Source organism: Podarcis liolepis (genome assembly GCF_965112155.1).
Source record: "Podarcis liolepis genome assembly, chromosome: 16".
NCBI classification, from domain to species: domain Eukaryota; kingdom Metazoa; phylum Chordata; class Lepidosauria; order Squamata; family Lacertidae; genus Podarcis; species Podarcis liolepis.
The window spans coordinates 39,984,991-40,009,783 of NC_139567.1; the positions used below are offsets into that span (position 1 = coordinate 39,984,991).

The 24,793-nt window shown below is 45.3% G+C and overlaps 1 protein-coding gene and 1 long non-coding RNA gene across 29 annotated transcripts in view; one reads left to right on the forward strand and one right to left on the reverse strand.

Annotated features, from left to right (window-relative positions):
- Positions 1–10,308, forward strand: part of BCAS3 (BCAS3 microtubule associated cell migration factor) — a 467,771-nt gene extending 457,463 nt beyond the window's left edge. For 12 of the 15 annotated variants that reach the window (XM_083479822.1, XM_083479833.1, XM_083479824.1 and 9 more), the window contains one exon: positions 9,174–10,308. In XM_083479822.1, coding sequence (XP_083335948.1) covers position 9,174 — 1 coding nt within the window. In that variant the 3' untranslated portion in view covers positions 9,175–10,308. Of the gene's footprint in view, positions 1–4,699; positions 4,791–9,173 lie in introns of all 15 variants that reach the window. The other 3 variants (XM_083479821.1, XM_083479826.1, XM_083479829.1) reach the window with 1 other exon arrangement.
- LOC310695528 lies at positions 1–23,060 on the reverse strand. Of its 14 annotated transcripts, none has more exons than XR_014520104.1 (10): positions 22,440–22,620; positions 21,670–21,788; positions 16,212–16,285; positions 9,127–9,338; positions 8,204–8,830; positions 6,111–8,109; positions 5,430–5,832; positions 4,948–5,205; positions 3,092–3,192; positions 1–2,864 (listed from the first exon to the last, which is right to left on the reverse strand). It is a non-coding gene; the product is annotated as an uncharacterized lncRNA (long non-coding RNA). The 14 variants fall into 14 exon arrangements; XR_014520105.1 differs by having other exon boundaries at positions 5,430–5,497; positions 5,723–8,109; XR_014520106.1 differs by having other exon boundaries at positions 5,430–5,497; positions 5,706–8,109.
- Between the last annotated feature and the right edge of the window lie 1,733 nt (positions 23,061–24,793).

Consider the following 24,793-nt stretch of genomic DNA (forward strand, 5'->3'; position numbering starts at 1 on the left):
TTACTTTTCATTGTTATTTATTTCTTGCATTGATATACTGGCACAGGTATGTGCGCGCGCGCATATAGATCACTTAATGCCAAGAGAAGCTGAAATTACACTGTCTTAAGTAGTTGCTTAAAAGCAGGCAATAAGGTATAGGGGAAACACACCTTGGGGGGACGGGACTGTTCCATAACACCCCCATTTAAAGGATCTTTTCTTATTCCCAACATCTTTCAGCAGCAGAATCACAAGGATCTCAAAGCAGACTGGAGAGCTTAAAAGAGAGGAAATAGTCCCCGAGAGGCCCCGCTTCCCAACTGTTATGGGCAGGGATGGCAAACCTGTGGTCCTGAGAGGTAGTTGGGCCACTGCACCCATGGGATGTACTGCCTAGGGGTTATGAGAGTTGAAGGGCCACAGATTCCCATTTCTGGTTTAGGTCTGCAGGGCAGGGGGTGGGGAACCTTTGTCAACCCAGTGGCTGACTCAAGGGTAACAGGGGGACACAGGTCAGTAGCAAAAGTGGCCAGAGCAACCAGTGCGAGTCATACTTTGTACAGGTTACATTCCAGCCATGCAAACATCAGGCCTGATCTCAGGCCATCAGGCAGAAACTCTCAAGGAGGGCACGGAGCAGGGCCAGGATGGGGTCCAGGCAGGGTCTTGAGGGCCACATAGTGGGCTGCATTTTCCTCCAGGTCTGATGTTGCCCACATTAAAGGGTTCTGCTGGTTGTGCAGAGAGATGTGTGATGTAAACGCCGAGAAGCAGGAAACAACTCCCTTTCCCCCAAAGCACACAGCGACATAAATGGGATTATCGTGCCTATTGTGGAGGGAATTGTTTCTCTAAAACACTTGCTCCTTTATCTAGTGTACTTTTAACCTTCCAGAAATTGTGCCGAGTCAAACTTGGAGAAGTTCCAAAGGGCTGAAGACTAAAGCTTTGACAGACCAAGTCATCAGTGCTCTGTTAACAAAAAGGGGAAAAAACCACAAAAGCCTTTAAAAAATAAATAAATCCTGAACTAAATCTATTTTTGTCAAAGGAAGGGGGATGGGTGGAAAACTCTCTCATCTGAAATCCCTGTTGTGGTCTATTTGGATATCTGTCAAACTGTATGGCTTCCTTGCTTCTCCATACATGGCTCATTTATCTTAACAGAGCATTGATACTCAGTGGTGTGCAAAATGTTTTTTAAATGTTGGATTTGAGATACAAGTCAGCCAAAATTTGGTGACAAACCTGCTCCTTGCTTCAGTATTCATGTGGGCTTTTGTGCATCCCATAATTATGTGATCGTTCCCACACAAACCAATGAAGGATTTGACATTGGGTGCAGCCTTTGGTGTTCTGTGAGAGTCTCATCTGCAGTAGTACCTTGGTTTACAAACTTAATCCGTTCCGGAAGTCCATTCTTAAAGTGTTCTTAAACCAAGGTGTGCTTTCCCAAAGCAGCAGGGGACTCAATTTACAAATGGAACACACTCAACAGGAAGTGAAACATGTTCTGCTTCCAAGGCAAAGTTCACAAACCAAAACACCTACTTCCAGGTTTGCAGTGTTCTTAATCCAAGTTGTTCATAAACTAAGCTGTTCTTAAGCCAAGGTACCACTTTATTCTGTTTCAGGAGAGAAAAACTAAAGTTTCTAGTCTTTGTGGATGGGCTTAACAAAGTATTCTGTTTATAGGGCTGCTGTGAGGATGAATCAATTCACTCTACCCTGAGCTAAGTATCTGAGTAACAGTGGAGTCAGATGGTGCCTTGGCTTCCTCAATTAATGTTTTAGAAGGCTATAGGAGGGACATAATTTGTCTAAAATCACAGGGAGGGGCAGAAATCAGGGAGTTATGGATTTCCTTAAAGATTCCCCTGAACCTTTCCTCCCATAATCTCGTATCAACCTGCCAGTGTGTTGAGAGATGAGGCCCTCTTGGCTGTCCTTATACTCAAGTAAGCATGGTTTAAGGTGCCAAGGAAGGGACTTTTCAGTGGTGGTTCCTTGCCTGTGAAACTCACTCCCTACTGAGGTATGCCTGGCCCCACCTCTTCATAGTTTAAGGTGACTGGTTAAGACACACTTTCCAGCTAGAATTTGCAGGAAACCTAATTGGACAAATGGCTTAGTTAGATGAGTAAATTGCAGTTTGGTGGCTTGTTATGAGTTGTGTTGTTAATTTAAGGATGTGGGGGTTCACACATGTATTCTTTTAATCTTATCTGATTTAGTCATAAGCCACCCTAAGGCTTGTGCACAGGGCAGTATGTGACTCGAATGAATGACCTGAACGGTGCCTGAACTTCTAGGAAGAGCAGGGTGGACGGGTGGATAAGCTCACCAGGCCAGCAGGCGCCACTTCCCATTGTCCCCACTCCTGCCACCATTGGAGGTCTTGTTCCTTTTAGAAACGCCATCGTCAGGGTGCATCTCAGCATAATTCAGCACTGGGATTTGAAGGGGGGGAGGAACATTAGTCGAGCTTCAGAAAGCCCAGCGCTGTGAAAAGTGACTGACGTGTGAAAACGAGGCTACAATTAGTTCTTTCCACCAGCGCTCTCCCATTCAGTCTGGGGTCACTCCTTCGGCAAGCCGGGCACGCTTGAGCCTAATGCGTCGTGACAGGTGGAGAGGAGGAAGGAGAATCCTGGGATCCGAAGTTGTGCCTGCCGCCGCTCTGCTTCCCCCGCCGCCGACACATCGGCCCCGACTGTCATTGTATCATTTCGTCCACCCTGCGCCTCTGCAGGAAATTGTGCAACCCTGGCAGGGCGGGCGGCACAGCTTTTGGAGCAAGTCCCTTTCTCCCCGTCCCCCAGTATCCTCCCTCTTCATCCCCAAGTAGGATATTTCTTGAATCTTCTACTCAGCAATTCCTTCTGTCAGGGAAAGCGAGAGAAAGGAAAAACCATTAGGAGGGCTAATACACCAGAGAGCAGATTCCACAGTTGAGAGAGAGAGAAAGAGAGAAAGACGGAAAGGGGGAAGAGGCAGAACAATTTATGAGTGTTCCAGGCATCGGAGGACTACATAGAGTTTCTGAGCAGGCCCCGGATTAATGTCCCGTATAAAAATGGTTTCAGGTTTAAGCAAAGCCAGCCGGGACCTTCTTTCCTTTTAAGATTTCCGTGGAGTCCTTTGATGGCTTCTGGGTCCCAGTCAGACAAAAGATAATGACTGATGGCAACTCCATGTTCCAAGGAGATCCTAAAAGCAAAGGCGAATGAAAATTGGTTACATCCAGCTGTTCTCAGACTCTGTCCCAGCCGCCAATTTAAGGTTTTTTCTCCACTTACCCAGGAAGACTAATGCAAGGACACAGGGGTTGGCTTAGTACAGGGATGCAGAACTTCTGGCCCTACGGATTTTGCTGGACTGCAACTGTCATTGTATAAATTGGTAAAATAATGATAATCCCCGACGGCTGGCCATTGAGAATGGAGCCTCAGAACATCTGGAGAGCCTCATCCCTGGCCTTATACCATGTCAGACTAACTAGGTATTTTCTACCTTCTTCCAGCTAACTAGGCATTTTCTACCAATCTTCCCCAACCTGGTCCCCTCAACACCACCAATGAGCTTCAGGTCCAGAAACCAAACATGGTCCTCCAAGCCTTTCTGTCTGGCCCTCAAGACTCTCCCCATACCCCACACCATCTCTGCAAGCCACATCCCTCACTAACCCTCCTTCACCCTCTCTGTGCTTCTTTGCCTGGCTGAGTTGTGTATTTTAACTCTATAAATGCCTCTTGCTTGCCTGGGTGGAGGGTCGAGAGAGAGGAGCATGCGTAGAAACTAACCCACTGTAAAATTTACTCATCGCTCCACCCAATTTTGCACCTGGCTCCATCCACCAATGGCATGGGAACTCTGGGTAGCTGCCCAGAAAGGAATGTGACCTTCAGGCTGAAAAAGCTTCCCCACCCCAGCCTAGATGAAGTGCTTTGAAAGGGGGATATAAATGTCTAAAATATTAATGTTGTTGTTGCTGCTGCTGCTGCTGCTGTTGTTGTTGCTGCTGCTGTTGTAGCCCATCTTTCTTCTAAGGTGCTTACTCAAGGTGGTATACTTGATGCTCCCCCACTCCCCATTTTATCCTTACAACAACCCTGTAGGTAGGTCAAACTGAGAGACAGTGACTAGCCCAATGTTGCCCAGGGAGCTCCAACAGTCGCGTAAGGATTTGAACCAGTAGGCTTTCTCATTGTAAAATGAGAATGGTGTACCTTGTACATTTCCCCTGGCACTGAGGAATGCTCCCTGTTATTTGACAGCAACTGCATTTGTGTGTACAACTCTATAATCAGGACCAACAGGCATAGCTGACCTTCCATGATAAGCATAAGGTGGTCAGGGATTGTTGTCTCTCTACTTTTGTGTTATACCATGCTCTCTGTGGCAACCATTTTGTGAGCGGCATCCTCAGCACTCCCTCAAAATTCAAAATGCGCCCAGTAATCCAAAAAGGTTGGCTATCCCTGAACTAGTCTGACACACTGCTAACCACACCAGCTCTTATTAGGGCTGCAAATATTTATTTATCACAGAGCAAACTCAGTACTCCAAGTCCCACTCCTTAATGACAAATAACCAATTCTCCAAACTTGCAGCAAATTTGACCCTCTCTGAACATCTTTACTGCTTTGGGGTTTCTTTAGAAAAAATGTCATCGTCCCCCCCCTCCAAATGAACACAGCACTCTGTTTATCCACAGAACAGGCACTGCAACCATCGCCGCATCCAAACGCAACCACTCCCAAACACCTCAGCCCAAATGTAGCAGGACCACCTGTAAGGTTGAGAAGGTAATTCCTGTTTCTTAAAACAAAAACGCAAACATCCAGCCACATCCAGTGCTCTCTTCCATCCACGAAGTCAAAAGATGCCCGTCAAAGTAAGGTAAGTATCACCATCCCACTTCAATAATTTCCAGAGAGGCGACGCAGGCAAGTTCCACTGTACCTAGAACGACTCCAGGTGGATGTTCCCAATCTCTTCAACCGCTCGCTCTCTCCTTCCCCGTCTCTTTCTGGTTCTGAGGGTCCTATGGGCTTCTGGTAGTCCCAACTTTTGGGATATGTTCAGGGCTGCAATGTAGCTACTGCACATGTAAGGCGAGTGATAGACACATGGTGATTGGCACTGGTCTTGCCTGTTCTTTAAAGGAGGACAGCACGGTAGGATGCAAAACCTCTGGCTTTAGCATGGCTGGAATGTAGCCTGCTGTGAAAAATAAGTGTCACAGTTATGGATCCAAAATAAAAAATTCCTTCCAGTAGCACCTTAAAGACCAACTAAGTTAGTTCTTGGTATGAGCTTTCGTGTGCATGCACACTTCTTCAGAAGTTATGGATCCAGCCACTTTTGCCTCAGGCCCCACCAATAACTGGCAAGCGGCCCCCGGAATGTTCCCCAGGAGGGAAAGCAGCCCCTCCATAGCAGACCTCTCATGATGATCTCTCATCAATAGCCTTCTCTTCCACCCTTCTCTTAATATCCTTTCAAAGCCATCCTGTGAGAACAGATTCCAGAATTTGTAGCTAGGCTGAGAAAGACGGTGATTAACTCCACGTCAGCCAGTGAGCTTCATGGCTGACTGAGGAGCTCAACCTGCACCTCCCTGGTCCTAGGCGAACCCCCAATCCCTTGAGGGTCTTTGGACCACCACCACCACCCAAACGCACCCTGCCTATCATAGCAGATGTGCTGCTGTTACTCACAAACATGATTCTCCCACCTGCCAGTCAAAAGTGGTACAGTCCAGTCTGCTGCCCTGGGACTCTACTGCCTCATTCCCATCTCATTATGCCATAGGACAGTCCATCGTGATTCATCATATGATTTCACCTGGTGAGAATTTAGAGTCAGGTGCAATGAATTTTGACTGGAGAAAATTTCTTGCGGGAACTCTTCACCCATATATAGTTGCACTTAGCTTTCTTTAACCACCTGCTCAGAATATTTAACTTCCTGCCTCCTTGGCTGTCCCTTGTGTTTCCCCAATAATTGGTTCAAAACTGAGTTTCAAGCATGTCAAACTTCTGCTGCGCCGACTGCTTAACTGGTTGCTCTTGGGCTGATGAGGTTTCCACTGTGCTGGTGCTGCAGCTCACAATCATTCTCACCTTGAAAGTGGAGGTGGGATGGTTGTTTTCTCTCTCTCTCTCTTTAAATGTCTCTTTTTCACGCTTTCTTGCTTTGGTTGGGTGTCCCGTGGCAGTTACTAAGAGCTCTTGGTATTGATCTGCCTGTGCCAAAAATACTTACTGGGGGCGGGGAATTAAGCTTGTCATCTACAGAACTGTGGGAGGAAACAGGTCAAAAGAGGTTGATGGAGAGGCATGCACACCAGCTGTTGAACAGGAAAGGCAAAGGGTACTTAGCCAGGGCAAAAGTGGAGGGATCCTCAACGCAAGAGGCTGCCTGACACACAATGCTGGAATAAGGAGGGCAGAAAGATGGGAAGCTGCTTCTGAGGGGTCCCAGCAGGTGGTGGCTATCACAACTTGTGAGCTTCCTGGATTACTGGCGGGGAACCTGCTGCCCTCCAGATGTTGCTGGACTACAGCTCCCATCATTGGAACATAGCCTGCAGCTGGATCAGGCCAAAGGCCCATCTAGTCCACCATCCTGTTCTCACAATGGCCAACCAATGGCCCCAATGGGAAGCCCTCAAGCAGAACTGGAACGCAATAGCAACCCTCCCCCTTGTGATTCCCAGCAACCAGTATCACCTCTGACACTGGAGGTAGTATACAGCCATAATGGCTAGCAGACACCGATAGTCTTATCCACCATGAATTTGTTAAACCCACTTTTTCAAAGCTATCCAAGTTGGTGGCCATCACAACATCCTGTGAGAGCCTGACCACTGGCCATGCTGTCTAGGGCCAGTGGGAGTCAATGTCCAACAATGTCTGGGGGGTTACAGGTGCTCTAGCCCTGACATGTACGTGGGGCACTGTTGGCACCTTCAGTGCTGGGGTGGGTGGATCAGGAGTCCCATGCCCATTCTGGGCAGCACAGTTTAACAAGGGCACTGGTGAGTGTGTCCAAAGGAGGAGGGACCAGGAGAATGGGGGAGTCTCAAAACCAAGAAGAAAAATGGTTGGAAGAGGTGGACCTATTTAGCCTGGCGTAGAGAAGGACAAGGGGAAACACAACAGCAGGCTCCAAGTATCGGAGGGTCTGCCACACAGCAGATGGAGAAAAATGGCTCTTTCTTGCCCCGGAGGGCAAGACTAGAAGTTATGACTGGAAATAGCAGGGAAGCAGTCTTTGGGTAAATATTCAGTCCATGGCTCCCATCATCCCTTCCCAATTACCATGCTGTCTGGGACTCATGGGACTTATAGTCCAACACTACCCGTGCATTAGGAGAAACTTCCTACAAATGAAAGCAGTTTGTCAGCAAAGCAGGCTGCCTCAGGAGGTGGCGCACTGTCCTCTGGAGGGATGAAGCAACGGTTGAAGGGCCACCCTGCAGGCAGGCTGTCATTGCAAGATTCTTGCAATGAGTGGGTTGGACCAGATGTCCTCATCTAATTCTATGACCTCTGTGGTTTCTGAGCCTTTCTGAGCCCAACCTGGAAACGCCAGGGATGAACTTGGGGCTTTCCATGTGTCATCTTAAGGAAGGGGGCTGATGCTCTGCTACTGAGCTACTGCTTCATTCCCTGAAATGTATCCTAACATTTCTGCCCTTCAGCTGTAGCAGATGGTGCCCTTTAGGACTGGTAAGGCAGGAAACTGGGAGGCCAACAGTAGGTGGAGCCAGAGATAGAGGAAGCAAGTGCCGATGGCAGGCGGAGCCAACTAGATATAGCTTTGTCCCTGTCCTCCTCCATAGAAGGCAAAACCAAGACTAAGGGAAGTTTCAGCCAGTGCCATCCCCTGGGCTGGTTGTAAGAAAGAAGGCGGGAAGAAGGGGCTGGCTGAGGGCAGGCACTGCCCCATTTGCCCTAATGGACCAGCTTCCGCTGCCCCTCAGGTCACCTCCTCCTCACCCCAAAGAGCTTCTCTCTGCTTTGGCAAGCAGGTCACTCATCCATCTTCACAGACAAGCAGGATTCAGCAAATATTAACATCTGCTTCCCTGTTCCCAACCTTGCTTTTTCCTTCTTTCTGTTAAAAAAGAAAAAAAGAAATGCAACATTGGCATGAAAATCAATACTAGGTTGTTGGGTTTGTTTTTTCTTTAAAGGAAGAGACAGGGAACCTTGTAAGGAGTTCAGAAGCCAAAAAAGCAATGTTTGGGCGGAGCTGTTGCCCACATTCCGTCTCCCTGCTGACGGCGACCCGTGGAGTGACGCGAGATGTTTAACCAGAGCCAGCTGTGCGCGAGGGGGAGATAAAAGGAGCCAAATCAGACAGGATAAGACCAGCATTAGTGCGGAATATGCTACTCATTGCAGAGCTACACTGCAGTTTTGCAATCCCTGAACTCAATGGGAGAATAAGGATATACATACACGTATGCGTAATTTTATCTGTACGCTGCCTTTCCACAGTTCAAACCATGCTCAAGGCGGCTTACAACATGAAACAAATACACAACCACAACATAGCAAAAGTAGTCAAAAATTGATAAATGAATCATTAAAAAATACAAAACCAAACTGAACAATTCCCACATAAATCACAACAAAATCTAAAATAAAAATACAAAAAACCAGCAGCGCTCAACAAGGAAACCCAAACACCCCAGCCTACTGTTCAGCAACCTCACCTTTTTTAGTTGGAGTCAGTCCGGGCCCCAACCCTCCCAAGCCAGGTGGGAAAAGCCTGCAAGGAATGGAGCAGATCTCCCAGGACTCACAGCCAAGTTGGTCCCTGGCCTCTTCAGCTTTTGTAGGAATAAAACAGAGAAGGGAGAACCATGCACACTTGAACTCCTTGGAGGAATATAAATGTAACAAATATACAATAAACCTGGACTGGCCATGAGAGGTGGCCGGGGGGGGGGGGGGCAGGGAGTGTTTGAAGTTATTCATATCTCCTAAAATGGGGGAGGGGGCACACCACATACAAACCTACCTTGTACCCCAGACGGGTGAATGTAAACCAAGCCCAACCATACAGTTACACACCCCCTTGTAAGCCCCTCCATGGCGTTCTAATGTCTGTCCTCTCTCTTTTTACCTGAAGCACTGACCAGAGTGGTGCCGCCTTTTCTCTCCCCACTACAGAGCTACAGCGAGAAGGAAGCATCGAGACGCTCAGCAATAGCTCGGGCTCCACCAGCGGAAGCATTCCACGCACCTTTGACGGATACCGGTCGCCTCTCCCGACCAACGAGAGCCAGCCATTGAGCCTCTTCCCGACAGGCTTCCCATAAACAACTCCCGGCGTTCCTGAAGCAAAATAACAATAATCCTGCAGGCCAACGCCATGATGCGCCGGATAAACTCTTGATGTGCGTTCACCCCAGTGGCTGGCTCCGATGCTGGGTGGTTCTTGTCACCCTAACCAACGCCACGTCCGCTTTCCGCACTTCCAGAACTGTATGAACAAATTTCTGATTTGCTGCACCGTGCAATATATAAACGAGACTCTCCTCTTTTAATCCTAATGGCTTTTCTAGTACAGGGAAATGGCTGTTTCGAATAAGTATTTTAAGCAACTTTTATGTTCTTGTAACCATAATCTGCTTCCCCACTCCGCGCATCATCCGTAAACCTCAGATGAGGGAAACATCTGTGGCCCAGCAGCTGTTGCGGGACTTTAACTTCCATCTGCCCCAGCTAGCACAGTCAGTGATCAGGGAAGATGGGAGTTGTAGTCCGGCAATGTCCAGAGAGCCACAGGGTTACCTACCCTTGTCAAAAGGATACTCGCGTCTCTAAACCTGAATTTACGGCCAGCCTTCATTTTGTAACAATTAAAGCTGCTACCCCTATTTGGGAAATGGCGTCATAATTCTGAAGAATGAGGCTCATATAAATTGAGGCTGTCAGCATGCAACACTTTGCAAATGTATGAAACAGTGACAGATTGATTACTGGAAGGGGATATATTGGAGGACAAGCTCCAAAGGGGACACTGGTTTCTTTGCAATACTGATCTTGTTTCTTCATCCCTCCTCCCCAGCAAGATTTTAAATTGATACCAGGAGTATTACAAGCAAAGGAAGTATCTTCTCTTTTCTTTTGTCCTTGGGAAGGATGATCTCTGATGATTCCATGTATTTTAGAAACGTACTTCATCTGATTAACTCCAGTGGGAAATCCTTCTCGTTGAACTATTATAACGTTGTTCCTTGGAACTCCTCCTATCTTATCCAAAAATGCATGTGATCTTAAATAAATCTCTGTGGTGAAAGGATCTTGTTTATATTTTTGTGCCGAGGTCATTTTGGTGGTGTCGGTGGAGGCTGTGGGCTACAAAGAATCTATAAAGTTGCTTTATACAGAGTCAGATCATTGGTGCATCTAGCCCAGCACTGTCCACACGGACTAGCAGTAGCTTGCCAGAATTTCAGGCAGGAAGCCTTTCCCAGCCCTCCTTGGAGAAGCTGCCTGGGACTGAACCTGGGAACTTCTACATGCAAGGCAGATGCTCTGTCCCAGAGTTATAGCCCTTCTGCTTCCAGCTCTGTACCACCTGTGACACAGTAACCCTGGTCACGGCCAACTGCCCAGTGTTAGAAACTCAGATATATAAGCTAGGCGCCAGGTTTACAGTCGCCAAAACGGAATGCCTGGTTGCCATTTTGGGGCCAGAATCATTCATTCTGATTGTGCAGATAAAATAAAATGGATAGAATTCTACAAGATGTGTTGCTAGTGTGTGAAAACAGCCAAGATCCAAGGATCCCCAGGCACGCAGCTCCAGATGGTGGAGAACATCCTGGCACTCAGGCATCTTCACCTGGTCGCAAGTGGCCAATAGCCAGGCGCCCACATACCTGTACCCGCATATCTGGAAGTAAACCCCATTAAACACAAAGAGATTTACTTCTGAGTAGTACCACTGCACTCTAAGTTAACTATACAGTGAATTCTTAATGAGTGCCTGAGCCTAAGCCTCTTTGCAAAGTTTTCACATTTTTCATTTGCCTTTTTTTTTTTTTTTTTTTTTTTTTGGTGCGGGGGTCTTTAACATCCATACACCTTTACTATGAAGTATCCACAGAGAATAACTTCTGTGGTGTCTCAGATGGACCCACCCCAGAAATGATGCATCCTGGTTGCTAGAGGAAAGGCAAACAACAAAAATTATATGGACCTAAAAAATGAGGCAGAAGTAAGATAAGTGCACTAAAGGGGAAGGGAAAACAGCAGCTCTTTAGGACCCCAGCAATTGCTGCAGCCTGGTGTCCAAAGAGCTCACTTGCCAAGCAGAACTCTGACTTCACTTATTGGCTATTAAAAAAAACAGGCAGGCAGGAGCAGCCAAGCTGCTTCATCACACAGAAGTTGCTTAGAAAGAAACCTTCATATTTTCCTGCAGAACTTTCTTTCTAGCAGGGCTAGACTTGCTCTTTTAAAAATGGAACTTCAGAATCTGTGTGTGCCAGTGGCTGTGGGCCTGGTATTCCCTGTACCTGCTTCTCAGTGGCCCTGCAAGCTCCTCTTAAGTTTCAATATCTCTACAAGGTCCTTTTCATTTCATTCTGTGTTTTTAACAGAGACTTATAAAGGTAGGTAAGGTTCTTCCAGGATTCAAAATATATTTGCCTACTTCACATGATGAAAGGACAAGGCATCTTGAGTTACACAGCAAAAAGGAAACACATCCTGACCCACAAATCTTTTAACGCTTCCTCAGCTTTGTAGCGGAGGGAAAATTGCCCTATTTTTTTCTTCTTTTGTGAAAAATAAAATAATTTTTTTTAAAAATGACATTTGTTCTTTGTCTCAGCACTATCGGCTTAGCATGTCCCAGATGGTGAGAAAAAGAACTGTCTATGCGTCTACATAAGAAACCACTAAAATACTGGGTTTCCAAAATTTTTGTTGTATCCCCAATCTCTTTCTCTTTCTTTCAAAATCGCAACCATGCAAATAAATGGGAAATTCTCAGAGTCTCTTTAATCTCTGCGTATTTTCTCCAGGAATAGCCCCCATCAAAATGGGCAACAGTCACTCCCAAACAACATGTGGTAAGAGAACACTTCATGGAACACACACAAAAGAATTGCATAGACTCCCCAGAGCTCCATAGAGGAGAGATCTGGCTGCCACCACCCTGGACGATGCCCTGCTCTGTCTTTGCCTCTTTTAAAAAAAGCCTCTGCTGAGTATCTGGGGGTAATTCAGCCCTGGCTCTTAATGTGGCTGGATAAAATGAGTTGTTCCTGATATAGCTGCAGAAGGAGTAGGATTAACTTGGTCATCAGAGGATGTTGGGTTTCTGCAGGAATCCCTGATCTTTCCAGTCAGGAAGTGTGCCCGTCACCAGTGATTCATAAATATATGAGCATCACTGTTAGCATTATCGGGCCCCTATCATTAGTTATAGGGATGCGGGTGGCACTGTGGGTTAAACCACAGAGCCTAGGACTTGCCGATCAGAAGGTTGGTGGTTCGAATCCCCATGGCGGAGTGAGCTCCTGTTGCTCGGTCCCTGCTCCTGAAAACCTAGCAGTTCGAAAGCACGTCAAACTGCAAGTAGATAAATAGGCAGGAAGGTAAATGGCGTTTCCGTGCACTGCTCTGGTTTGCTAGAAGCGGCTTAGTCATGCTGGCCACATGACCCGGAAGCTGTACTCCAGCTCCCTCGGCCAATAAAGCGAGATGAGCGCCGCAACCCCAGAGTTGGCCACGACTGGACCTAATGGTCAGGGGTCCCTTTACCTTTATCATTAGTCATACTGCAGAATGGGGGCACTGCTAAGCTCCTCCAGAGGCCTTTGGCCCTTCTCCTCCTCACAGCTACTGCCTAGCCACTCAAGCCAGGTGAGGAACTGTTATCAACCCAAGGACCACATTTTCTTCTGGGCAACCTCCCAAGTGCCACATGCTAGAGGTGGACAAAGGCAAAAATGAGTGGTGCAACAAATGTAAATGCCACCTAGTTTCTAGACACACCCTACTCTATCCTACATCCAGACATGCAAGAAGCACTATCAGAATTCAAGGAGACATTCCAGCCAGGCAAAAACAACTAAGGAGGATACGAAGCAGGTTGGTGAGCGGTGTGACCTGGGGAGAAGGCAGAAGTCCAGAGAGAACCAGAGGGCCACAGTCAGGACCCATGGCTGAGGCTCCCCACCCCTGACTTAGAAGCACAGAACTGTAGAGTTGGAAGAGACTGGTGGGGTCCATCTAGTCCAACACCCAATGCTGGAATTTTTTGTCTGATGCAGGGCTAGAATCCACGATTCTGAGATTAAGAGTGTCATGCTCTGCTGACAGGGCTATCCCAGGCTCTTGCCCTCTCCAAAATTGCAAGGAATGACAAGAGAATGTGGAGAAAGAAATCTCCATTTGCCTCCCCTTTCTACCCAATGGCACAGAGGGGATAGTTAGGGAAGGGGGGAAATGGTGACCACCAGGCTTAGTGGTGCTGCTGTTATGCAGCTGGTGGCTGCAGAGAGAAAGGGTAAGGTTAGGAGGACAGAAAGGCCATTTTTCGCCCCTGTTTTCACCCCTGCAATCTTTCACACACACCCCCCCAAAGTAATTCAAGCCAAAGGCAATAATCTTTGGGCTTGGCCTTATGTTGCCATTTGTGTGTAGCACAGCAGACCTACCAACCTTTTTTGACAATCCCTTCCATTTCCTCCAAATATATGTCAGGGAATGGATTGGACCAAGCAAGGACCTCGTGAGCAAGTGGAACCAGCGAGGTTAAGCCAGTCCACTCCAGCACGGATTTTTTAACACAGTTCATGCCAAGGTCAGTTCCAAAAGTTCAATCACAATCCAGATTAACACATACAGGAGGGATTGTCAAAACCCGACGCTTCCTCCTCCTCCGCTCCCGCTCCCACTCCACACAGCACCCTCCGGGGACAAAGTTCTTGTATCCAAGGGAGGCAAAACTCCCGTCATCGCCCTCAGTTAGGTCTAAATTGTTCTAAATTCTCAGAAGCAGCTTTGGGGGAAGTATGCAGGGCTGGCAAGCATTAAATCTCTCTCCCTCGCTCTCTGTTTTAAAGAATCATCACCACGCAGCCACGGGGAAATTCCCGCTTCTTCTTTTTTTAAGTGCCCCTTTGAACCAAGACTTTTGGTGTTGTCAGAAAGGGGAAATTTATAGAATACGACAATACCTGAGCATCTTCTGTCAGAGGAGAAAACAGTGTGCAATTTGGGGTCGGGGAGAGGTTCATAGCATCTCATGGGGCCATAGCACTGCAGCAGAGCACACACTCTGTCTTCGGAAGGTCCTGGGATAAATCCCCACTGAGATTCTTTTATCTCAGTTCGTGGAGCTGGGGGAAATTCTTCTCCTGATGAGATGTCAAAGGGTGTCAGGACACCTGCCTTGCATGCAAAAGGTCCCAGGTTCAATCTGTGGCAGCAGCACAGGTAGGGCTGAAGCACAGCTGCCACTCAGTGAAGACAACACTGGGCTAAGTACACCAATCGTCTGACTCAGTAAAAGGCAGCTTCCCATGTGTGTCTTCTCTTGCTCAATTGTTTGGAACATGGTGCTGGTGATGCAAATGTTGCAGGTTCAATCCCTGTATGGGACCACTGCGTATTTCCTACATTGCAGGGGGCTAGACCTAGATGATCCCCCGGGTCCCTTCCAACTCTACAATTCTATGATTTCTATGTGCCTGTTTAAATCAGCCCTTGATTTGGAACCGTGAGGACTGAGTATAAAAAGGCCACTTTCGACATTCCTACCTAGTAGGTAGCCAGTGGTGCCCCTCCAAACTTTGCTGGACTCCAAATCCCATCATCCCTGACCACTGGCTTCAAAAGCAGTACAGAGAGGGGTGCATGTAAAATATCAATAGGCAAGAATTCATATAAATGAAAATTAATAATTTTTCATTCTCAACAACCCTGTGAGCAACACAAAGAAAAAGAGTGACTGGCTCAAGGCCACCCAATGAGGAGGGATTTGAACCCAGATCTTCCCAACACTTTAACGACCGCACCACAATGAAACAGACATCCCCTCTACTGCAAATGTTCAGCCTCACGCAAGAAACCCCTGAAAGGCCTTCTGCGAACGCAGGCTTTTAAAAGCCCTTTTCCAAGTTGTAGCGACTGGCCGCCCCCCTACGGAGTTCAAACACCGAATTGTCTCATTTAACCCGGGCTCGGCTGTAGATCACTCTTTGGGATAAAGTGGGAGCTTTCTAATAAAGCCGAGCTCACGTTTCCTGAGCGAACGTGAAATACGGCTTTGCTACCCTTTCCCTGGTTTCTGTAATAAACACGCCCATGTACTGCCCTTAAATCATTTTGGGTGGCAGCGCTGGAGTGGGGGGCGGAGGGGGGTCGTTCACTTGCACAGAGAGAGAGAAGATGGCAAAGAAAGGTTGCTTTGCAAAGGCAACCTGAAGTTCAAATTCACGGCATGTGGGAAATCCTAGAAAGGATCCGATGCACGCCTGCAGACGAATGAGGCGGTCAAGCAACCTGCACCACTTCAGAGGGCAGTTGCAGAGGGAGGGCAGGAGGGTTGTTTTTGCAGTAGTAGTTACTTAAAATATTTTTATGGCATCCTTCAATCAAAAATGACAACCAAGGCAGGACAAAGCATTCTGCTAAAATGCATAATGCAAAAGGAAAAGCCAACCATATTAAATCAACAGGTAAGATGTGTAGCTCAGTGGTAGAACATCTGCTTTGCTTGCAGAAAGTCTGTTTCTATCCCCAGCATCTCCAGGTACGGCTGGGAGAGACTCCTGGCTGAAACCCTGGAGAGCTGCTGCCAGTCTATGTTAAGCCATACTGAGCTAGGTGGACTAATGGATTGGCTCAGTATGAGGCAGCTTTCTGTGGTCCCACCATTCATCCAGAACCAAAAGGACATAAATAATCGTTTTTTAGGGGAAATATAGGTAGAGCATCTGCTTTGCTTGCAGAAGGTCCCAGGTTCAATCCCCAACATCTTCTGGTAGAGCTGGGAGAGAATCCCGTCTGAAACCCTGGAGAGCTGCTGCCATTCAGTGCAGACAATACTGAGCTAGACAGACCAACTGTCTGACTCAGTATAAGGCAGTTTTCTTTGATAAGGCATGACTTTGCATAACACATGTTAAAATGCCATTAAAAGCAGGGTAACACAGGCAAGTTTTTAGAAACATTATGAAATACCTGGATTGATGGAGCAAGCCATATATCTCTCAGAAGGGAATTCCACAAGGTAAGAGACTTTTAAATGGTTCCCTCTGTAAGACAAAAATATATATTAACGTTTTAAAAAGCACTACAGAGGGGGAAATCCTGCTTTGAGATGCCCCAGTTTTATACTTGCAAAACAACCTGATTGGTTTTATACAAGTTTCAAACCACATTGCCTGACTTATCACTCATAATGGACCTTAATTTGCTCTGTCTTGAATTTGCCAACATTCAGCTTGGATGTCTATGAGTTCTGGTATTATGAGAGAAAATCTACACCTCTTACCATATCCCTCCCCTTGAATATTAGACAGGTGCTGTCTCTGTTTTATTTTTGGTGCCTATGGATGACATTCCTCTTTCACGTAGGTAGCCGTGCTGGTCTGATGCAGTCGAAATATATATTTAAAAAATTTAAAAATGCCCAGTAGCACCTTAGAGACCAACTAAGAACAAACTTAGTTGGTATCTAAGGTGCTACTGGACAACACACACACACACACACACACACACACACTCCTCTTTTAATGAGTCTCTTTAAGATGAGATTTTTCTCAGTCTACATCTGTATTGGAATTGTTTCTAAGATGTTTTTAAAGATTTTAAAGAGTTTTCTTTTAAAAAAAAGGTTTCTGAAGATGTTTCTAAAGATATTTTTGTTGTTTTATTACCTGTTTGCTGCCATGAGCTCCTTTGGGAGGAAGAGCAGGATATAAATTCAATAAACAAGCAAACAAATAACCCCCTGCCCTTAATCACTTTATTTCTAAACTAAAAAGCCCCAGACATTGTAAGCTTTCCTCATAGGAGAATCAGCTCAGCCCTCAGATCCTTTTGGCGGCCCTTCTCTGCACCTTTTCCAGCTCTACAATATCCTTCGTGAGATGTGGCAGCCAGAAGTATAGCCACATTGCATTCCAAGTGTTTGCTTGCACAGTATCATAAATTTGAACAAAGGTATCCCACCAACAGTGACACAAGGAGAGTCGAATCCCACCAACAGCAATTATATTTTCAATCGCGTTCCTAATGATTCATAACATGGAGCACACATTTGCTCATACTCTGGGTCTGTGTTTTCAACAAGACACCACAATTACCCCAAGGTCTCATTCCTGGCCAGTAGAAATAGAAGACAATTTCAATTCCGTGTGCATTTAAAGCTGAATCTATCAAATAACACACCTTCCAAAACAATATGTGAACAGCCACCCTTCAAAATTCACATTTATCCAAATTTTGCAAGTTCAAATTATCCAAATTCAGATCCCCAACCTACGTCTACAAATATGTATGTATTAAGGAAAGTGTGCATAAAACATAATATCTAAGTGAATATAGCATATAAAAATGCATTATATATGGGAAAATTGTTTCCAAAGATGGGCTCATTAGTCAGAACTGCATATAAAAATGATTTAGTATTTTATTTAATTAATTAAGTTGTATACTGCCCTTCATCCAAAGATCACAGGGCAGTTCACAATATAACCAATAACCCTCCCCTCCCACAAACACATTTAACCAGCCGAAGACCTGTTTATAGAGAAACGCTTTTACCTGGTGCCTTAACATGTGTAATAGAAGGCTTCAGGCGAGCCTCCCTGGGGAGAGCATTCCACAAATAGGGAGCCACTGCAGGAAAGGCCCATTCTTGTGTTGCCACCCTCCAGACCTCTAGGGGATGAGGCAAAAGGCGGCCTCAGATGATGAGCGCAGGGTCCAGATTGATTCGTAATGGGAGAGACAGTCTTTAGGAGAAATTTGCAGTGAAATGCTGAAGAATTTTCATTAGAATTTTTTTTAACCCAGATTGCTTGTAAATATGGAGAATTTAATTTAAGAGTGTAAAAATGAGAAAGTGAGGGAAGCAAAATTAACAAATCCATCCACTGCTGCTGGTTAGTCACCATCAGTTCTTACTCCATAACCTTCTCTGCAAAATTAGGATTGTTTTACCCCGGTGTGCATCATTTTACACTTACTTTCATTGAACCACATTTGCCATTTGTTTGTGTGATCGTTTAAGTAGTTAGATTATTTTCTGATATTGTCGCCACCCACCTACATTTCATAGTAATTATAGGCACATTAAAACACCAGAATCAACCAGGGGGAAAGCAATCAATAACAAGCGTAAAATCAGCTTGTTATTGATCAGCTGTCGGAGGCGACTGCTTCACTCTGCCTAATGGTAAAGCTAGTCCTAAAGTTTGAAACTTTGCACACACAGTCCTCCTTTTTTTTTTTTTTTTTAACCAAGCCAAGAGCTGCTGAAATTATCCCATGTTTCTGGCCAGATTGAAGAACAACCTTTTTCTGCATTCACCATGAGGTGATATTGGTTCCCCTCGCCTCATCAGGACTGTATATGTCCAAATGTTTCCTCTTAAAAGACAAAGTTAGCAGCTGTGAAACATTAAGGGCGAGGTGATCCGAGCTTAACTGGCGGAAGCAGAGGATTTTTACAATATCTTAGGAGCGCGAGGGGGGAAGCCAACAGGATATGGAAGAAGATGGTCTCTCCCATGTGTGAACTATCTAAAGCCCCTAGACGAGCCAAGTCCTGAGAACAGAAAAGCAGAATCAAGCACTGAGTTGGGGGGGGGGGGGAAGAACATACAAAGTCAGTGTGGTACAGTGGTTAGAGTATCGGACTAGGACCTGGGAAACCAGGGTTCAGATCCCTACTCAGCCATGAAACTTATCTGGGTGACCTTGAGTCCGTTTATGCTTCTTAACCTAACTTACCTCACAGGATTGTTGTGTGACTAAAACAGGAGGGAAATAACTACACATACCCACTTCAGTTCCTTGGAGGAAAGGTGGGATATAAATGAATAAACAAACAAAGGGACAGGGCCTGTCCCCAACTGATGACATCACCAACACTGGTGTTTCTCACTCCAAGTGTTTTTAACCCTTGATATACATGCAGTGATACACCAGGCAACTTCCTTTTCCAATGGTTATTTGAAGCATGCTGTTTGTTTGCTCATGCAAAATCCCACTAGCACACAGCTTGGAGAATTACAGAATCACAGTATCATGTAGATCAGGCCTGCAAGCTTCATTCAGGTGGTCTGCAGATTTGTGATTGAAGACGGGGGACAGGGTGCATCTATCACATTAAATATATATATTGGTTTTAAATCTATTTTTATTGCTTCTTCTATTTCTTTGATTGTATTTTATCACATTACGATTTAAATTCTATGGCATGCAAATTGCAATACAATAGAACACAATGAAGAAGTCACAGGAATACAATTAAAAACCACACAGCATCTCGCACCCCTCATTCTCTGTCTCGTCCTTCGAACTCACCTCAGGCCACCACTCACTGGCTTGGTTTTGCATCCTAAATGTTTTTGCCTGAATGTGTCCTTGAACTCTGACGATGCCCCTTGCATATATGGATAAGAAGGGGCTGTGTGAGTGTGTGTAGAAACTAGTCTGGAGAAGTGGATAAAGAAAAGTGTTTCTCCCTCTCTCCTAACACTAGAAGTTGTGAGAATTGAATGAGGCTGAATGTTGGAGGATTCAGGACACATAAAAGAAAGCACAGCCCATAGTTAAACTATGGAACTATGGATATAGGACAACCCGAATGCTGCAATTATCAACAGAGGCCCTTCTTCGTGTACCTCCTCCATGAGACTTCTGGAGGGGGGCAACACAAGAACGGGCCTTTTCTGCAGCAGCCCCCCACTTGTGGAATGCTCTCCCCAGGTAGGTTCGGCTGGCACCTTCATTATACAATCTTGGGTGCCAGGAAAAGAAGTTTTCCATTTTAACCAGGACTTCAGCTGATTAACAGTCTATGTTAAATGTGTTTGTGGGAGCATGGTTATTGGTTTGTTTTGTTCTTGTTCTTACTATGTACTTTATGGCTTTATTCTGTATTTGTATGCTGTGAACCACCCTGAGATCTTTGGATGAAGGGCAGTATACAAATTTAATAAATAATAGTCATAGTCATAGTAAAACAGTAAAATAGTAATGGCCAGTGTGAGAGCAGGATAATGGACTAGATGGGCCCCTGACCATAGCTGTCAACCTTCCCTTTTTTTGCGGGAAATTCCCTTATTCCAGCGCCATTTCCTGCTGCTATCCCGGATTGTTAGATATCCCGTAGACTGTCCCCAGGACAGGTGAGGCTGCTGATCCCTTATTTTCAAATCTGAAAGTTGACAGCTATGCCCCTGGCCTGATCCGACAGGCTCTTCTTATCTTCTTACTATACAAAGATTAAAATTTGCATTCATTGCTCCACCCACTTTTGCCTCTGTCCCCATCCACTACTGGCATGTGGCCCTCAGAAGGTTCCCAGAAAGGAACATGGCCCTTGGGCTGAAATAGTGTTCCCCACACCTGGTTTAAATAATGTAGAGCTAGATAAACCAATTGTCCGACTCAGTATAAGGCAGCTTCCTCTCTTCCGAGGTTCATCCAGTAACACCGATTACTGCGTCAAAATTCCCCCTCCCCCTGATACTCGCACACACACGCACACACACAAACACTAACCCAGCCAAGGATCAAACTCCCTTTGACACCTCCCATAGGCTGAGACAGGCTTAATGTGTGTGCAATTTCACACTCTGACTAATCTACGCACTGGGCAAACTAATCCCCGTAATAACCGGCAGATTTAGTTGTAAATCAGGCCATCGATCCAGAAAGTCCCCAAATGGCTCGGTGGCTAAAAATACTTTATACTTGGGAGAGAGAGGAAACAACTCACACACATGGCCTGAATGTGTGCAAGAGATTTTTATTTTTATTATTCCACTGGTAGATTTTTAGCCAAAGCCGTTTGCAAAAATCTTGTTAATCCTTTTTTTTTTTTCTCGCAGAAAATCACAACCCAGAATTATTGAGAGGGTCAAAAATCCCACTCAGGCACCCCCTCGAAAGCAGCTCATTGCCACAAGCAAGCTGCTTCTCTCTCCCTGCCCCCCCCATTCCCTCCATTGGCCTTAGCTGCAGCAATGGCACAGGATGTTCACAAGCATCACAACTGCTTGAAGAGGAAAGTTCAGACATTAAATGCTGACAATAACAGAGGTAAATCTGTGGGTGGGGACACGTCATAGTAGAAGGGAATATAAACTGTGCAAGAATGGGAAGCAGAAAACTGGGTGCTCTGAAGAAGCAGAGAGGCGGGAGGCTATTCGGAATCAAGATGGTGGGCTGAACCTTTCAAAATTGTGCTAGTAGGGTTGCCATACGTCCGGAACTTCCCGAAAATCGCTGGAACGTCCATGAAAATCTGGACGTAGGGCAGCCCATGTTGGTAGAGTAGATTTCATTAAAAATAGCTCAAAAACTCAACAATTTTGGGCAAAACTAAAAAAAGTCATCAACTTTGTCCATCCCCCTGTCCCCCCAGAAAAAGAACCCCACAAACCCTATGTGCTGGACTTACCGGTAACCAAATTCTGCATGTTGGTTCCTGAGATCAAGGAGCAGGTTTTCATCGATGTTTGGATACAACTGGGTGTCATTTTGAATCTGTACCTCTTTGAAACTGCACCGATAGCTTTCCTATGTGGCAAAATATTAACATATGCATATTACAGGCCATTCCAACGTATGTGTGTTAATTACTTGGTGCAATTGCATTATGTACTTGAGATTTAATATGGTTCAATGAAAAGTAATAAAAAATATAGGAAATGCACTGATTTTAACCACCAATTTCAAAACCATGCTGAATTTGTTTGTTTTTTTAATTCCCAAGCAGCACCAGGTATGAGGCTGCTAGTAAATGACTAAAGAATAATATATAATATCTCTATTTATCTATCTATCTATCTATCTATCTATCTATATAACCAGGTTTGCTTAATAATAATAATAAAAACAACTTTTATTTATTTCCCGCCCTCCCCGGCCGAAGCCGGGCTCAGGGTGGCTAACATCAAATATACAACATTAGTATAAAATCAAACAATAATTAAATTACCTCCTAAAAACAGGTCAAAATCAAATTAAAGTCTAATTAGATGGCTTTCCACAGGGTTAGGGTTGGGAACAATCTTGTGTGTATGTGTGTGTAAAAATCCAGGAAGGAATTAATGCAAGTCTAGCACTTTTCATACCTTTTGCCTCCAGCCCTTACACCCCCCCCCCTTTATTTTAGCAGAATAATAAACAACACCTAGCAGTATAATATTCTCTCTAACTTCCACTTACTGAGAAGACTAATAAGAAGCCTGGCTGCTGCTGAGCTCGACTGCTGAAAAATAAAAGGTAGGCCCAAAACCACCACCACCACCCCACGGAATGAAAGTGAGCCTCTCATTGGTCGAGGCAAATGAAATGGAAGGCACAATGCACCTGACTGGACAGAACTGCCGCCCAAATTCTTAAGGAGCTCCTCTGATTGGATACTGCTCATGAGGCAACAGTAGGGCAGCAAAGGATTAATAGGAAAGCAAAGGAGCCCTCCGCCCTTACTTGACATTCTCCTGCCTATTTATTTCTTTAATAAAATTGTATACGCAACTTGATAGTTAAAACACACACACACACCTTGAAGTGGTTTACAAAAGATAAAACAGTGAAATCAATAACAACCATACTTTAAAACACTTTTAAAAGTTAAAACACTAAAACCAGACTAAAATTACCTCAGTTTCCTAAGCAGCTTGTCCAAGCAATAATGTTGCTTTTGTAAACTCTGTTGGGGTTTAATTTCTATCAAGCATTATATTAATTTTGTGGGGGGAAAGAATGAAATAAAACGTTTTTCTCCCTTGGGAACTGCTCCTCATCCATCTAGCTCAGTACTGTCTACTCTGACTGGCAGCAGGTCTCCCCATGGTTTCAGACAGAGTCCTTTTCCTAGTCCTACCTGGAGATACTGAGTGTTGAACCTGCAACCTTCAAGGTGGGCTGCAAGGGTCTGAAATAAATACCGTATTTTTTGCACCATAACACTCACTTTTTTCCTCCTAAAAAGTAAGGGGAAATGTCTGTGCGTGTTATAGAGGGAATGCCTACGGGTGGCATGCCTACGGATTTTCCTCCTCTAAAAACTACGTGCGTGTTATGGTCGGGTGCGTGTTATAGAGCGAAAAATACGGTATATCAGGCTTCTAGAGCTGCTGCTTCTTCCTCGAGCCCAACCATGTCATCACTGAGGGCAGTCAATAGCCTTTTCATCTATATGTGCAGATGATCTATGGCTGTAATGTGCGAGTGTATATGAACAACCAACCACCTGCTTCCCAACCCATGATACTGAGTGCTGGCAGGCCACATGAGGCCCATATGAATCCAGTCCAGAGGTCCCATTGAGAAGCGCCACTGATATAACACAGAGGGGCTTGTTCCCAAGGGAGCCAGTGTAAGGTTTGTTTTGCAGACCGCTTTGTATTTCATTGCTTCAAAAAGCCAAGCGGTTTACAAATCCCAACAAAAATAAGTCGAATATAAGAAACACAAGATAGATTCATGCCAAGACAATACTCCTGCTGCGACTAATCCACATCATCACAATTCTACATTTTAAGCAACATCATTGAATAGAAATCTCTTAATATTGCACCGTTTGGCTTTGTTTCAGGGAGTTGGTGGCCCCCGAGGTGCTGTTGGAAAGGAGAAAGAGTTGGCCACATTCACTGAAAGCGCCCAAATTTGCTGACAAGCTTGCTGGGCGCTGGCGCCCAGTGCATGACTGACAGAGAATGAATGAATGACAGGGAATGAAGCTTTGGGAATGAAGCTCTCTGGCAACTGGAAGATAGGGAGAGCCCTGTGGCCTTTGATGAGAACAAAGGGGTCATTGGCAAAGGGCTGTTGAGTGGCCTTATCGGTCCTCCCCCAGCTATGATTCAATGGATAATAGCATCCTCCACCTCTCCGCACTTGTCTATCAGAGGTCCACTGATTACAAAGGCATGAGATTGCAATTCCTCCTCCTTTGATTAGCCAGCTCTTGGCCTAAAGGTGCATGATAACCCTAGCTCCGGAAGGCTCTTCAGACTCCTCTGGAGAAGCTTATCAAGGAGACAAAATGCTCCTCATACATGTATGTCCAATACTCAAGAGATTTGCAAGGGCTTAGGTCCCTCTCCGCCTCCACCGCCACCCTACCCTGAAGATCGCAATAACAGCCTTCTTCATTATGAGAGCAGGTCAAGGATGGGGCTCCTAGACTGCAAGCATAGAGGTTAGAGAAAACTTCGAATAAAGATTTGGTGGGAAAATTAATGTTAAGTGGTAGCAGTACAGATACTACTAGTAGTAAGTGTTGAGTAGTGGTTTTTAATGTGAGCAGTTTTAAATTGATACTGAAAATAAAATATGGTAAGCATTCTGGTTAGAGCTGTTATTTTTTTTTAATTCCTAGGTTGCCAGGTAGATGTAAATTCGTGGTAGTGTTGTTGCTGCTAAATGGCATATAAATGGGTAGTGTTAGATAGTTTTAAATTTTTCATTTGTATTGTGAGGAAGATCATGGGCATAAACAGGTCATCTGCACACATAAGGCATGTTCACCTGTTACACTGAACACAAGTACAAGCTGTTTCCACACATGTACA